The sequence below is a fragment of the Grampus griseus genome (genome assembly GCF_964374135.1).
Source record: "Grampus griseus genome assembly, chromosome: 13".
NCBI classification, from domain to species: domain Eukaryota; kingdom Metazoa; phylum Chordata; class Mammalia; order Artiodactyla; family Delphinidae; genus Grampus; species Grampus griseus.
This window is the reverse complement of record NC_139007.1, coordinates 88,395,167-88,411,188: the sequence shown is the minus strand read 5'-3', so window position 1 is coordinate 88,411,188 and position 16,022 is coordinate 88,395,167. Positions and strand designations below refer to the sequence as shown.

General features: G+C 56.5%; 1 protein-coding gene across 1 annotated transcript; it reads left to right on the top strand.

The window, feature by feature from the left end:
* Window positions 1–5,244: 5,244 nt before the first annotated feature.
* On the top strand, window positions 5,245–13,290 carry DLL1 (delta like canonical Notch ligand 1; the record flags this gene model as incomplete). The annotated part of the gene is made up of 11 exons (XM_082668907.1): window positions 5,245–5,298; window positions 5,487–5,783; window positions 6,519–6,579; window positions 6,811–7,068; window positions 8,864–8,924; window positions 9,441–9,571; window positions 9,693–9,862; window positions 9,978–10,194; window positions 11,321–12,116; window positions 12,306–12,423; window positions 12,521–13,290. The coding sequence occupies 11 exons, from the start codon at window positions 5,245–5,247 to the stop codon at window positions 12,524–12,526; spliced, it is 2,169 nt and encodes a 722-aa protein (XP_082525033.1). The 3' UTR covers window positions 12,527–13,290.
* Between the last annotated feature and the right edge of the window lie 2,732 nt (window positions 13,291–16,022).

Below are 16,022 nucleotides of genomic sequence, written 5' to 3'. Positions count from 1 at the left end.
CGCCTCGCGCCAACCTGCCGCCCACCAGGAGTGGTCCTGGGCGTCTGCAGGCCGCCCCTCCCCCGAGGGAAACGTCCCAGGGAGGGCAGGGGAGGCCGAGCTGTGGGGCCTTCCTTGGTGTGCCGCGTAGCGTTTATCCTTAGCGAGAGGGAAGCCCCGGAGCCTGAATATAAAAGCTAGATCTGCCCCTCTTTCCCGCCGTGGACAAACGGATGGCTTGGGTTAGGATGTATCTTCAACAGAGTGATCCGGAAGGAACTTGATCAGGTGCAAACACACCGTGTATACATTCGGGTCAGTGCGTCCTGTAAATGTTCACGTGTCTCTGGGGTTCTGTCCTTAAGAAGAAGTAAGGGACCATCCATCACAGCCACCCCGCGCGGGTGAGGTTGTACCCACAGATGTCTGTGGAGCTTCCTGTGTGCGAAGCAAGCAGGCCAGTTCCTCTGCTCTTTCACCCGCTGAAGGATTCCAGACCTGTGACTGATGGGGAATGGGCAGAAGGGTGTGCTGGTGGGAGATGTGATGCTAATGCCAATGAATAAACTTGCTTTAGGTTCCCTTCATCATCTTCTTCTTTTTCAAGTAAGCTGGCATGTTTGATCAACACCAGATTTGCTGCCTGGAAGTTTTTCATTTTCTTGTTCTGAACAAGGACCCTAATTCTTCTTAGGAATAAGAGAACCTCTCTGTTGGGTATACAGTATTCAGTTGGTCTAAGAAAACACAAACCCCACTCAAGTCTCCAGACTTGTTTACACAGAAAACTGAACCTGGGGCCGGCCTGGAGTCTGGGTCCTGTTCTGGGCATTGTTTACTACAATCTGCCCAAGCCCTCCTCCCCCGCCACACACATACCTCAGGGACAGAACCTTTCTTTGGGCAAACGGGGATGGAAACAGGATGGGGCTGACCACAGTGTGAGTCACACTCACTGCTGAGGACGGGCATATTTAATCTGGTAAAATGATGGTCGTGAGCTTTTATTCCCAAGTGGCCTAATAAAATGATGGGGAAAATGATCAGGGTCGCCAACAAGCAGAGAACTCAGCTGTAGTTGGTGCGGCTGTGGTTCTGATTACAGCTGAGCCTACCCTGGTCATTGGGGTCACTCGGGCTATAAGCTCTGAATGCCCGGCAAAAATAAAACACCAACACCAGGTGGTAAATCCCTCTCCCCACTCCTGTGTCTGATGTATTGGGTGCCTTCGAAGCCCTAATGAGCCTCACTTTGTACAGTAAATTTGCTGAGACATCAAAAAGTATTTAAAAGAAAGTTTCCTGCTTTTTCCTAATGAGCAAGGTGAGGATTTATGGTGTGTGTGGGAGGACGGAATCTGGCTGCTAAAGCCAGCACGGGGGCAACTCTGTTTAACATAGTCGAGCTTAAGCTCCCTCCTGCATTTAGGGGGTTCAGAGCGATTAGTCGCAGGAGTATACAGACATGCAGTTAGGGAGTGAAAAAACGCCATTTGGTTTGGAGCAGATGGCTGGCTAGGGGGCTGATGGCGTCTAAAGGCGTGTCATCCCCCTTCAGCCTGAATCCCTAAGGGCTCCCCTTGTCTTCCCAATCAATGAAAATTAAAGTGCAAAGAAAGGATGAATAGTTGGACCTCGAGTCTCTCCTTTGTTCATCTCAGCTACTGGTGTGCAGGAGTTAAACTACAACAGACTCCTATAGAAACACTGAAGTTAAACAGTCTCCCGTTAGCTCAGCTTTGAAAGGGAGAGGGGGAGAGGGCCCAACGTGGGGTGGGGGGAAAGAGAGAGAGAGAGAAGGAGAAGAAGATGGAGAGAGAAGAGGAGGAAGAAAGTAGAGGAAAGAAGAGCCGGAGGAGGAGGAAGGGCAAGAAAAGGGCTTTCTGCTTGATTTCCCCAATACAGAATTGCGTGGCATAAATTAAGTTGGAAAAGAATGAACGCTTTGGGCAGGATTCTGATGGATTTTACGATGCCTTTCAGTTCCGCTTTGCCGCTGTAATCGAGAAATCTGTGCCATGTCAATTTAACAAATACTTGATACTGAGGCGGGTTTGTTAAAGATTTGGGGCAAGTCGTTCCCCCCCCCCAAGGTTTAAGCCCTTGGGCGTGGAACTTTTTATTTCCAGTTTTCTAAACAGGCATTCAGATGAGCCTGTTTCCCACTTCCATTTTCTAATTAAAAGGTTCCCTATATTTCATTTCTTCCCGAAATCTACTCTCAGTCTGGAAGCACAGAGGATTTAGAGTTCACATTCCTTTCTTCTTTTGGCCTCTCCTGCTCCTGGAACCCTCTTACCTCTCTCCCCACCACTGTCTCTCTCTCTCTCTCTCTCTCTCTCTCTCACACACACACACACACACACACACACACACACACACACACACACCAGCTTCCATGCAGTAGGGAGCAGAGTTCTCAGAAATTAGCTTTCAGAGGAAACATGGATGTAGTGAAAAAAGGATGCTGACACTAGGTGGCAAGATTAAATTAGGATTCGCACTGGCCCGGCCCTGTGGTGATGCAGCGAGTGCTCGAAAAGTCCACAGAGGGCGGCCACGCTGGGACTGCCACCGTCCTGGGGGCACAGGAGGTTTTGAAGTCTCCATTTGTTGTGAACCAAACCGTAGGGGGTTCTGGGGGGGTCCAAGCCTGCCTTTCTCACCTCAGCCTTAAACATTACGTGCACATTACTTTCGATTAATTCTTTGCTTCTCTGGCATCAGTGGAAAACCTACAATCTGTCCTGAAGGTATTTGGAAGCCTGTTGCCTAACAGCTGGAGGGATGGCCATGAATGACTTCAACTGATTACTTTGGTATTTGAGAATTTTCCCTCTTCCCGTGCATTACATGGTACACTGTGATCTCAACATCTGCCTCAATGAAAGTCACACTTTGCCAGGACAGTGCACGTTCCCACTAACAAGGCAGCCGTAGCACACCTAGAGCAAGGCCCTTGTGGCCAGGCGCCCTGGGGCTGTGCTGCCATCCAAGTGACATGTACTCCAACGCTCACACTGCTCGTCCTGGATGAAGCTACCCTAGGTGTTGGGGGGAGGGGGGAATAAAGGAGGAGCAGAAGGGGGTGGGAGAGAGACCTCGAAGTGCGCCCAGCAAGAAGTTGGCTGCCGGAGTAGGAGTCCAGGCCCCACCTTAACTCTGCATTGCGCCCGCAACCATGAGAGCAATTTAGATAGCTCATTGTGCGATAACGTGTGTTCTCGGCCCTCCCAATAAACTCATTTCCCTTAAAAAAAAATGAAAACAAAAGTTCTAGTGTCTGATGGACGTGTAAACCCTAATAAGGTGATGGTTGTGCGAAGGTTGCGGGTTGAGTCGGCCAGGCTAGAGGGTCTTTAGAACATGTGCCGGACATTGTTGCAGAGGCCGCGGCGCGCGCGGAGGGGAGCTCTTTCTCTCCGCATTGTGCGGGGAGCAGGTGCGGTCTGCATTACCATACAGCTGAGCGCACAAAGAGCCACTGATTCAGCCTCGCACAATAACAGACTGCCTTAATGACAGCCACGCGAACGACACACACCAAACTCACTTTTTACCAAGCAGAGGGAGGCCGAGGGGGGAAGACACAGGAGAAAGAGGCCGGAGACCCAGGAAAAGTGTCGGAGGCCGAGAATAGCGCCCGGAAGGGTGCGTGTGTGTTTTTGGGGCGGAGGGGGGGCGGTGGTTTAAGGCGTCAGGATCCCGGGCGCTAGCCGGACCCCGCCCCCCAGCGGCCGCCGACCAGCGCGGGGACACCCCGAGCTCGCGGCAATAGGGTCCCCGGGGGCGCCGCGCTCGCCCCTGTGTTCCCAGACGCAGAGTCGCCGTCCTTGCCCGGAGACGTCTGGGTGTCAGACCTTCCCAAACTTCCCGAAACTGCCGCTGCCCTCTCGCCACCCTCTGCCCGCCGCTCAAGCCTGCCCCCTCCCTCTCGTGCCCGGTCCCCCGCCCCGGAGACTCCTCCTTAGGAAGAGGCTGCCCGGGAGAAGGGGCGGCCCACCGGGAACTGGGCCTCCGACTTCGCCCCCGCCGCCAGACCCCGGCCGCGGCGCGCAACAGGGACGAAGGCGGGCGCCGCGGCGACCGGAGAGTTCCCGAGGCCGGACGCGGCCTCACCCGCCGGGTGGCTCACGGCAGGGCAGGGGCGCAGCGCCACCCCCGCGGGTCCCGGGGCCTCTGCGAGCCTGTGGCCGGGAGGGCAGCGCCGAGGAGCCCGGGCGGCGGCACCAGCCTCGGGCGCAGAGGGGATTCTTGCGGTGAACGTTTTACAGGAATGTAAATGAGTGCGTTTCGTGCGGTGGGGGGCTGGGGGCGGGGGCAGGGGAGGGCCGGGGGCGGGGAGGGTGGGGGCGGGGAGGAGGGTTGCACATTTTACAGCTCACTGACCATTTGGCGATCCATTGAGGGGAGGGTTTGGAAAAGTGGCTCCTTTGTGACAGCTCTCGCCAGATTGGGGGGCTGCTCATTTGCATCTCATTAGCCATGCGGGCGGCCGGCGAGATATAAGGCGGCGGCGCGGGGCGAGCCCGAGCCCTTGCGCGCCCGCGGAGCCCCGGCCGGCGCCGCACCAGACGCACAGCCTGGCGCGCAGCCTCCGCCGGGACCCGGTCCGGGACCCCGGGTGTTGACCTGGATGGCACTGGCTGGGTCCCTGGGAAAAACTCGGGTCCAGGGCGCTCCCCGGACCGCGGCCGCCGAGTGAGCTGGCCGGGCCGCACCCGCGGGCGCTCCGCCGGCGCCGGATTACCGCCTCGCGCGTGGGATTTCCAGACCCCGGCTCGCTAATCGGACTCGCGGGGAGCCCTGCAGCTCGTCGGGAATTGGGCTGAATATCTGGACGCTTTCTCTCCTCTCTTTTTTTTCTTTCTTTCTTTCTTCCTTTTTTTTTTTTTTTTTCTGCGAAGAATCTTGAGACAAAACCAGGAAGCAGACGACCCCTACCTACTCGTGGATTGGAAGAAAGAGGGGAAAACCGAAAGTTGCCGCGCCAGAAGCAATCTCTCCGGGGAGCCTTTTTTTTTTTCCCCCTCGTGCATCCCCGGAGCCGCAGTCGCCTCCGCAGGGAGGATCTAAGGAAACTCGGCCTCCGAAAGAGCCGGAGACGGACCCTTGAGGAAAGAAGTCCGGATAATCCCAGCCCGAGGCAAAGCGGCGGCGCTTTCCTGCCCGCGCTCCTGGAGACACCTTCCTCCCCGAGCATTCCCTGGCGATTTCAGAAGAGAAGGGGGACGCGAGGAGAGCGAGCGCGGCCGGCGGTGCACCATGGGCCGGCGGTGCGCCCTGGCCCTCGCCGTGCTCTCGGCCCTGCTGTGCCAGGTAAGTTGCCAGGCGGGGTCCTAAGGGCCGCGCCGTCAGGTAGGCTGTCAGCGGGGCTCTCCGGCTCCCTGTGGCGTCAGGTGGGGGGGGACCCGGGGCGCGGGCCGCGCGGGGGGCAGGGCCCGGGGCAGGACGCGGCCGGACGGGCTCCCCGCGCCTGGAGCCCCACGCCCTAGCCTCGCCCGCAGGTCTGGAGCTCCGGGGTGTTCGAGCTGAAGCTGCAGGAGTTCGTCAACAAGAAGGGGCTGCTGGGGAACCGCAACTGCTGCCGCGGGGGCGCGGGGCCGCCGCCGTGCGCCTGCAGGACTTTCTTCCGCGTGTGCCTCAAGCACTACCAGGCCAGCGTGTCCCCCGAGCCTCCCTGCACCTACGGCAGCACCGTCACGCCGGTGCTGGGCGTCGACTCCTTCAGCCTCCCGGACGGCGCGGGCGCGGACACCGCCTTCAGCAACCCCATCCGCTTCCCCTTTGGCTTCACCTGGCCGGTGAGCGCCGCACCTGCGGGCGCGGGGCGGGCGGGGCGGGCGGCAGGTGGGCAGGGAGGCGGCCGCCAGCCCTGCTCCGGGGCGCGGCGGGGGCGCGCGGCTGGGCCTGGGCAGGTGGGCGCCGCGGTCCGCGGGGGCCTGGGGCATTGACTCCACGCCCGGGTGATCTGCAGGCGGCGGCGGCGGCGGCGGCGGCGGCGGCGGAGGGGAGTGTGGGAGGTGACAGCCGGGATAGAGTGAGGCAGAGAGGCTGAGGACCCGGGACATTTCCGTATCCGGTCTCTGCGCCTAGCCCCCAAGTTGAACGGGCCCCTTCACTTGGGAAAGTTCTAGTTCCCCAGCTCGTGGACTGGCTAGTTGTTCAGTCGCCCTCGCAGCCTGACAGCCCCCAGGCCCTCTGCTTGGCGCCTTCCCCAGGAGACTGCAGACAAGCCCCTCCAGCCCCGCCTGCTGCGCGCAATCGTTTTTCCTTTTCTTTTTCTTCTTCTTTTTTTTTTTTTTTTACTGCGATATCCTGTATTAACAGGCTGAAAAAACACGTCAGGAAACCACTCTTTAAAAAGTTCTTCCATTTCCTTAAGGAAAGTGAAATCAGACAAGAGATGTACAGAGACCCCCCCCCCCCACCCCCACGACACACTGCACACAGACCTGCGACGACTTGGTCGTCCCGAAAGCTTTGATTCTTTTTTAAACATTTCTGGTTTATCTTCTGTCTCCTCCCCCTTCCTCCAGGGAACCTTCTCTCTGATCATTGAAGCTCTCCACTCTGATTCTCCTGATGACCTCGCAACAGGTAAAAACAAACCAAAACGCTCCCAAACTGTGCAAACTGCGTCTCCAGTTATTATGTATTTGAGTTCAGATCTCCCCAGAAACAAACGTCTGCATCTTTCATTCTGCAAGTTACTCCGGAAGGTTGAGGAGAAGAGCCTTCAGCCTCCTTGCCCAGCATCCTTTCCACCTCCCTCACTCCCCGAGCCTCTGGGTTCCCAGTCAGAACCAACAGAGCATCCTCTTCCTGCAGAGAACCCGGAAAGGCTCATCAGCCGCCTGGCCACGCAGAGGCACCTGACGGTGGGCGAGGAGTGGTCCCAGGACCTGCACAGCAGCGGTCGCACAGACCTCAAGTACTCCTACCGATTCGTGTGTGACGAACACTACTACGGGGAAGGCTGCTCCGTCTTCTGCCGCCCCCGCGACGACGCCTTCGGCCACTTCACCTGCGGGGAGCGAGGGGAAAAAGTCTGCAACCCTGGCTGGAAAGGCCAGTACTGCACTGAGCGTGAGTCCCTGCGGGGGCCGCCGCTCCCTCAGTTTACCCTCCGCAGGCCTGCTCCCCACCCCACCCCCGGCAGTGGGGGCATATTCTCTGAGCTGCTGGCATCTTGGGGTTTTAGCCCCGGAGGGATGTTCTGGTGGGGAAACCGGGGCCAGGGAGCCAGAGAGATTTGCTGAGACCCCACAGTTAGCCAGTGGCAGGTTGGGGTCAACTTAGACGTTTCAACTTCCGCTATGGGAAGCTGCCTTTCTTAATCAGGGAGGATTTTGGACACAGGGCCAGGGGTCAGGAAGTAAGCCTGAGGGAAGGGAGGGAGGAAGGAAGGGAGGAACAGAGAGGAGGCTGTGTGCAGGGCGTGCTTTTACCAAAGGAGTTCTCTTTGCCCAGACAGCTTCTCATTGAAAAGTGCTTCATTTTCTCTCCGGAGCTGGTGTGCTTGGCCCGTTTAAAAACACTCCACTGTTCACGACACTTTCACTCGCGGGGTCTATGGACGTGGGTGGGTGTGTTTCGAGGCCTGGGCCTGCCAGCCCTGCTTGTCCTGCTTGCGGGATGCTCACGTAGTACCCTGCCTGGGAGGGGGGACATACCTTTACAGAAGTGACTTAGGCCCTGCCTGCCGTAGTTCTGTATTCTCCAGGCAGGCAGGGTAGCTGCACAGGTGCAGGGGGCATAGGAGGGTTGTGAGGACCGGCTGGCTCCTGGGCCTGGTTCAGCTGGACCCCACTTGCCTCACTGCCACCTCGCACTCTAGGTGTCAGGTGGGGTGGGTCCTAGGGCTTCCCCAGAAACCCCAGGGAACCTTGCTTCCGCCCCCGAGCCTGGGAACCTTCTCTGGCAGGACAGAACCTCTCGCCGGGAGGCGCAGCTTCTCAGTTTGGATTTGCGCGTACCTGCAGTGTCATTGTCGCTCAGCCTGCACAGCTTTCCACAGCTCCTCTGAGCTCGCCTTGGCCTGAGCTGGCTCTGTTGTCTTAAAAACTTGTGGAGCGGCTTGTTAATGAGTTTCATAACCAGGAGAAGGGAGCCAGCTGAAACCTCAGCCTCCAGCCTCCCCACCCCCTCCGGGACCTCTGGCCGGCCTGCCGCCTCCCTCCTGGCTACCCTCCCTCTCCCTCACCGTGGGGTTGCCATAAACTTAAACTTTTTTTCTTCTTATTCAAACACTGGAGTCTGTCCCCGCCCCCAGCTCGCGCGTGCCATCGATTAGATCTCTCCGGGGATAGGCGGCTGGGACGCACGCCTGTTCCCATTGGTGGAAAGGGTGCACGTGTGTGTGTGTGTGTGTGTGTGTGTGTGTGTGTGTGTGTGTGTGTGTGGTGTACACGCTGGGGTGTGTGTGAGGGGTGGGGGCATGGGGGGCGAGGGGGAGGCCGGTATTGTTGCACTGGGGCAGCTGCTGGGAGAGAACAGACAATAGAGCAGCTGTCTTGCCCTGGTACTCTGCATACCAGCTGTCCACCCTTATCTACACACACACTTTCTGGGTATTAAGAGGTGGAGCTTTGTGCATAGAATTGGGAAGTGGGGGAGGAGGAGGGGGAAGGACTTCTGACCCTCTCTTAGAAGAAAAGGGGCCGGGTGTGGGGGGGGGGGCTTCCGCGCTCTTTTGTCCTGGAGCCGCTGTGTTAAGAAGAATGCTCCTCCTGGGCTGAGTAAAGTCCGCGGTGGTTACCGGGCAGGACGGTCGATGCCCGGGGCTCGGCGAGGCTCTGTGGCGGAGCTGGGCACGGTCTGTAGCCCTGTTGTGCTGGGGGCCACTCTGGTGGGCTTGACGCTGTGCCTTTTCTTCTCGCAGCCATCTGCTTGCCGGGGTGCGATGAGCAACATGGGTTTTGCGACAAGCCAGGGGAATGCAAGTAAGTTTGCAAGAGCTGCTTTTTTCTTTTTCTTGTTGTCCTTTTACACCTAGTGTATTAGTAAAGCATCTCTAGATGTGCTTTTGAAAACCGCAGGTAAGATTAGCTGGTTGGAGGGAGCTGTTTTTCTGTGTTTCTACTAAATAAATACATGGACGGGCATAGGGTCAAGGGCTGTCATCCATCTAAGCTCCTCAGTGGTGTGGAACTTACAGATGGAGATTTAAAAAGAATTGGCACAGAAGAAGAGAGAGTCTAGTTGGTTCTCAAACTTCGCAGCACATTAGAATTACCTAGAGATGCTGCCCCGGTTGGCCCTTGGACCCAGAGTCAGACCCTCTGACGTGGGACGAAGGCATCCACGTGGTTTAAAGCTCCTGAGGACGGTCCAGTGTCCTGCCTCATTTGAGAACCAGCGGTGTTGATGCTGTTGGAAGACAGTCTCTTGTGATTGGGAAAGGTGTCGCTAGGAAGCCGGTAGCGTCAGCACCCACTGACTCTGTCCTCTCCTCCAAGGTGCAGAGTGGGCTGGCAGGGCCGGTACTGTGACCAGTGCATTCGGTACCCCGGCTGTCTCCACGGCACCTGCCAGCAGCCCTGGCAATGCAACTGCCAGGAAGGCTGGGGGGGCCTTTTCTGCAACCAGGGTAAGCCTCCTGTCCCCCGCCAGGCAGCCTGGCTTCCCGGGCTCTGTCTCAGGGAAGTACGGTCTCCCGAATTTAACCCTGGGCCTCCCTTCTCCTCCTCTTCCCGTCTCCACCCTCACAGACCTGAACTACTGCACACACCACAAGCCCTGCAAGAATGGGGCCACCTGCACCAACACGGGCCAGGGAAGCTACACTTGCTCTTGCCGGCCTGGGTACACGGGGGCCAACTGCGAGACGGAGGTGGACGAGTGCAGTGCCAGCCCCTGCAGGAATGGAGGGAGCTGCACGGTGAGTCTGGCCACCGTGGGCTCTCCTGCCGAACCGGGAACCCTGGTTTGAGACAGACCATGTGGGTCCCTCGGAACGACGTAGGAAAGCTTTCTTCATCTTCTCCATTACTCAGGACCTCGAGAACAGCTACTCCTGCACCTGCCCGCCTGGCTTCTACGGCAGGATCTGCGAGCTGAGTGCCATGGTGTGTGCCGACGGCCCCTGCTTCAACGGGGGACGGTGCTCGGACAACCCCAAGGGAGGGTACACCTGCCGCTGCCCTGGGGGCTTCTCTGGCTTTAACTGTGAGAAGAAAATGGATTCCTGCAGTTCCTCACCCTGTTCCAATGGTAAGGGGGCCGCCTGACCCATCCGAGACGTTGTCCAGTGGTCCACACTGGTGAGAACGCGTCAGAAGCGCAGAGTTTAGTTTCAGGCTGAGTTCATCACTTTGTGAGTTGCCTTGCGTTTCAGAAGCCCTTCCGTCTGAACAGTGAGAAACTGTTCATAGAAATCTCATCCCCGAGTCTGGAAGCACCCAGGGAGCTAGGAAGGCAGGCAGGGGTGTTCCTTGTCCACAGGGCCCGGCGCAGGTGGAGACGCAATGACCTGCGCGCCGTCCTGCGGCGCCTCGGGTGCCCGAGACCCCGAACATCAGCGGGTCAGCCCCAGCGCCAGCCCAGCCACTGCGCTTTTGGAGGGAAGCCCAGCTCTGCTCTGTCACCAAGCAGAGCCGTCTGCTGCGAGGATGTATGGTCTCCACGAGTGAGGGGGGCGCCCTAAGCAAACTCACAGAGGGGGAAGCTGGGCCCCAGGCAGGCGGGACCATTCTGGAAGCGTCTGGAGCTTCTGCGTGGGGTGTGATAATCGATGGAGAGGAATCAGCTCGCTCTGCTCTCCATGTTCTGTACAGAAGGTGTGGCGTCCTGGGGTCAGGCTCTCTCTCCTGTTGGTTTCCAGCCGCTGAACCAATAGAGCAGTGGGTGCTTCATGTCTAGAGAGGAAGAATAGGGAGGTTTAGCAGGCTTGGCTCTGGAAAGACAAAGACCAAACCCCAGCCTCCTCCCTCCCTTCCTTTCTTCATTTCTCTTTCTTTCTGTTTCAAGTCTTACTTGTCACTAACTGTGTAACTGTGGGCAAGCACGTCATCCTCTTTAAGCCTTGGTTTCCTCATCTGTAAACTGGGTCCTTTGTTGGCTTGCTGTGAAGGCGAATGCAGCACTGTAGGCAAAGCGTTTTGCACGGTGCATGTCAGGAGGTATTAGCCTGTATTTTTTAGGTGGTTTATGGAGCTTGACCAGAAACCCCACCCCGGCCCTCGCCGTGGGCCTGTGTTTGATGTATGTTGTCTTAAGCGGTGGCCTCTGTCCGGTCTGCCCCTGTGTCTCTGCTTTGGTGTGTGACGCAGCGGCCGGGGCAGCACGTGCTTCAGGGCATTTTCTGGGTGACAAGCCGCTGCCCTTGTCCGTGTCCCAGGTGCACAGTGCGTAGACCTTGGCGATGCTTACGTGTGCCGCTGCCAAGCCGGCTTCTCTGGGAGGCACTGTGATGACAGCGTGGACGACTGTGCCTCTTCCCCGTGTGCCAACGGCGGCACGTGCCGGGACGGCGTGAATGAGTATTCCTGCACCTGCCCCCCCGGGTACACGGGCACAAACTGCAGTGCCCCCGTCAGCAGGTGTGAGCACGCACCCTGCCACAACGGGGCCACCTGCCACGAGCGGGCCCTCCGCTACCTGTGCGAGTGCGCCCGGGGCTACGGGGGCCCCAACTGCCAGTTCCTGCTTCCCGAGCTGCCCCCGGGCCCCGTGGTGGTGGACCTCACCGAGAAGTACGTGGAGGGCCAAGCCGGCGCGTTCCCCTGGGTGGCCGTCGGCGCGGGCGCGGTCCTCGTCCTCACGCTGCTGCTGGGCTGCGCTGCCGCCGTGGTCTGCGTTCGGCTGAGGCTGCAGAAGCGCCGGCCCCCCGCCGACCCCTGCCCGGGGGAGGCGGAGACCATGAATAACCTGGCCAACCGCCGGCGGGAGAAGGACATCTCTGTCAGCGTCATCGGGGCCACGCAGATCAAGAACACCAACAAGAAGGTGGACCTGCACACGGAGCCCGGCACCGAGAAGAACAGCCTCAAGGCTTGCGACCCCGCCGTGGGCTATAACCTGCTGCAGGACCTCAAGGGTGCCGCTGCCAGCGGGGAGCCCCACAGCAAGCGTGATGCCAAGAGCCAGCCCCAGGGCTCTGCGGGGGAGGAGAAGAGTGCCCCGACCCTCAGGGGGTGCGTGCTACGGGCCAGAGGGGACAGGCGGGAAGGCCAGCAGCGGGGAGGGTGCCCGACCCTCGCGGGGTGCCTCGGGCCAGGCCGGGCAGGGGGACCAGCTGGCTGTGTTCCTCCAAGCTCTGGTCATTGTACTGTTCAAAAATGTTTTCACGTGTTGACTATGGATGTCTTTCATTTCCCTTCTAGTGGAGAAGCAGCTGAAAGAAAAAGGCCGGACTCTGTGTACTCCACTTCGAAAGACACAAAGTACCAGTCGGTGTACGTCATATCCGAGGAGAAGGACGAGTGCGTCATCGCAACTGAGGTCAGCGCACGGCTGCCCGACCCACCCTCGGCCCGGCCGGGTCGGAACCGGGCCTATGACTTGCGCTAACCTCCCCTCTGTCTCTTGGCCCCCCTAGGTGTAAAGTGGAGGTGATGTGGCGAATTCCCGTTTCTCTTAGAATAAGTGAACTTCCAAGGATATCTGCCCCGACGATGCTGCTGAGAGGAGCGGAGGTGCTCGTGACTGCTGCTGGGAAGCCAGGTCCTCTTCCTGCCGAGGGGGCGGCCGGCAGGCGTTCCAGGCGCCTGTCGCACTGCCTTTTAGGACGTTTCCATTGCACTATGGACAGTTGCTTTTAAAGAGTATATATTTAAATGAATGGACTTGATCACTACGTGAGAAGCTCGCACTGCTTGGAGTGTATATGTTGGATTCTTATGAGCCAGTCTTTTCTTGAATTAGAATCACAAACACTGCCTTTATTGTCCTTTTTGATACTAAAATGTGTTTTTTCTAGGTGGAAAAAAATGTGCGTTATTTTTTGGATTTGTAAAAATATTTTTCATGATATCTGTAAAGCTTGAGTATTTTGTGATGTTCATTTTTATAATTTAAATTTTTGGTAAATATGTACAAAGGCACTTCGGGTCTATGTGATTATATTTTTTTGTATATAAATGTATTTATGGAATATTGTGCAAATGTTATTTGAGGTTTTTTTTTTTTTTACTGTTTTGTTAATGAAGAAATTCCTTTTTAAAATATTTTTCCAAAATAAATATTATGAACGACATCCAGAGGTGTACTTACTCACCCCGCGTCAGAGCAGACTTTCACTCATACTCGTCCGAAGCCGTGAGGACAGAAACGGCCTCTGCTTTTCTGTTTCCCAGGTCTTTGCATAGTTTCATTGGATTGATGAAAAGCAACTTTCCTCGCTCCTCTGCCCACCTCAGAGAACCCTCCAAGGTCACTGTCAGGAGAAGGAAGGGGCGGGCGCGGTGCTGCTGGTCGCTTGATTCCCTGAGCATCCCCTGAACTGCACGGAAACCTGAGGGCTCTTCTCGTCCGGTCAGTGCTGAGAAGCCTCGGAGCTGGTCACCTTCCATCGGAGCCTTATTTTTATCGGGACTGGAACAAAGCCTCATTTTGGATTAAATACCCACAGAGCACTTTAATGTCGTCATGACAAAGGCTTTCGGTCCTCGAGTAATACTTATTCATTGATTTGTGGGTTTATCTCTAGCTAATTGAAAAGAGTTAGTTGCCTCCTAATTCAACCACGGTTGCCATGGGACAGACAACAGCAATGATAAAAACACTCTTCTTGGGTGGTTACTACCTCCATGTGAATTATCTCATTAATCCTCCGAGATAGTAGCTTCCTTACTCCCATTTTATAGCTGAGGAGACTGAGGCTTGGGGAGGTGAAGGTACTTGCTCGGGGTTGGTAAGTGGCAAAGTCAGCATTCAAGTCTGGGCAGTCTGGCTCCAGACCCTGGTTTGATCATTATCTGTCAGAACTCAGCTTCTTATTGAGAACGACAGGGATTTAACAGACCGCATCACTGGTGCCATTCAGTGGTCAGCTCTCGAGGACAAGTTAGTGTTGGGGAAAAGTGCTTTACTCCCGGGGTCAGAGGGGAACAGGCAGAGGGCTTAACTAATGAGAGGGAAGAGGTTGCCTTTGTCTCAGTGACTGTGATGAATTTATTCCATCGGTCGTTATTGTACAGTCAGAAATTCTGGACTCTTCCTGCGGAGGAAACACAAAGCGTGTTGTGTGTTAACCAGTCCTGATGCCCATCCTCGTGTGTGTAAAGGATGGAGAAGCACGTGCAGTGGACTGGAGACCAAGATAACAACATTGGGGCCAGACGGCACCCAGGAGCCACCCGGCTGGGGCTTCTGCCTCTGAAACACAACCCCATCCATTCCCCACCCCTCTGGCTTGTTATTTTGGAATAACTGCTCACGGGCAGAAACTCCAGTGGAGAGATTGCATCCACGGAAAGAAGTCAGCGTCAGGGCCAAGTGCGGCTGAGGGAGATTTAGGCTTCTGTCCCCTGCTGACTTTAAGGGTTAGCAGCATATTCTAGAATAACTGAGGGGGTCACCAGGTTTCTTTCAAGAGGCTACAGGATCTGGTGAAAGAGTGGGGTGAACTCAATCCCGTTTACGCTTGTTAACCTGGAGTCATCCATAGCTCCCTCTCACTTTCAGCAGTGACCTGACTCGGATAACAAATGGCTTATCTAGTTTCAAGATTATGGAATATTCTGGGATTCTCGCAAAGCCCATTCTATGAAAGGACCTCAATGCACTTAAAGATAATGTCACTTTCATCTTTGCCAGCCTTCTAGTAAAATCAGGGAAGAAATTCATCTTTCATCTAGGTAAGCAAGTAACACGGCAAACTGAGACCCAAAGGTACAGCTTTGGAATTGCCAGCCAGTTGAAAATTGGTGCACGTGGTTCCCTGGGTCCCTCCTGAGGCTTATGTTTTAATTGGACATTGAACCAGATGGTCCCTCAGCTTTCAGGGTTTACGTCATTTGCAGGGGGAAGTTCAGGTACATTGACCAAAACATCCACATGAACACGTGGGTATTTACAGACAAGTGTCCACGATTCACTGCCCAAGCGACGCCGGCATGACTAGCCTTGCTAGGAACCAGGCAGGAAGGAGCATCTGTGACAAGAACAAGGAGGTGAAAAGGCAGGTCCCTTCAGCAGGGGTGAAGCTGGCGCTGGACCTGTGCTCCCAAGTTCTGAGGAGCACGGAGCGTGGGTGACGCCTGCCCGAGGGCCCGGCCTGCAGCCTCAGGCCTGCAGCCCACGCTCCAGGCACCGCCTTCCGGGACTTTGGTGAGACAGAAAGGAAGGTGGGGCGCACATACTTTTCCTTAGGCCTTTTTCCTTTAACTTTTCATAGGGACGTAATTTTGGACTTCCAGAAATTCTGCAAAGAGTTCTCGTTATGACGAGGGCTGTCACGCCCGTGCTCCTTCCATCCTGACTGGTTGGCCCTCTGCAGTCAGGACGAGCGGTCCTTTCTTGTCCACAGCAGTGTAGATGTTCCTCAGTGGCTCACAGTCTGCTGCTGCCCCAGGGTGGGCGGTCCCCACCCTCCCGGGTGTGTCTTACCTTCAGGCTCACAAGCCCTCCTGGCCCAGCTCTGGAACTGGCCCCTCTCAGTAACCCTGCTTCCATCAGTGGAGGAGGGAGACAACCGTGTTTCTCATCTTGTGCCTTTGTGAGCCTGACAGCAGCCGGCAGTTACCGAGACGTAAATTGTGAGACCCGGGTGCCAGCCCCAAGCAGGCCCTTGAGCGAGCGTGACTCGGGTGCACACTCTGCGTCGTTGAGTAGACGGCCAGCAACACAGTGGAGGAAGTATTTTTGCCAAGAAAACTGAACTTGAATCTGGTCAGACGCCTTGATCCCGTTGCAGGAGTCCAGGGCGCTGAGGACACAGTCTGGACACCAGTAGGATCTGCTTGGCCGAGTCCAGGGCAGAAGGAGAGGGATGAGGGGACCCGCAGATTAGAAGCGACTTAGTCAGAAAACAGTTTAAAAATTCATGAGCTGACTGGAGAGGCATAAAGCCCGACTGGATGTTTAATGGTGTTAAGCAG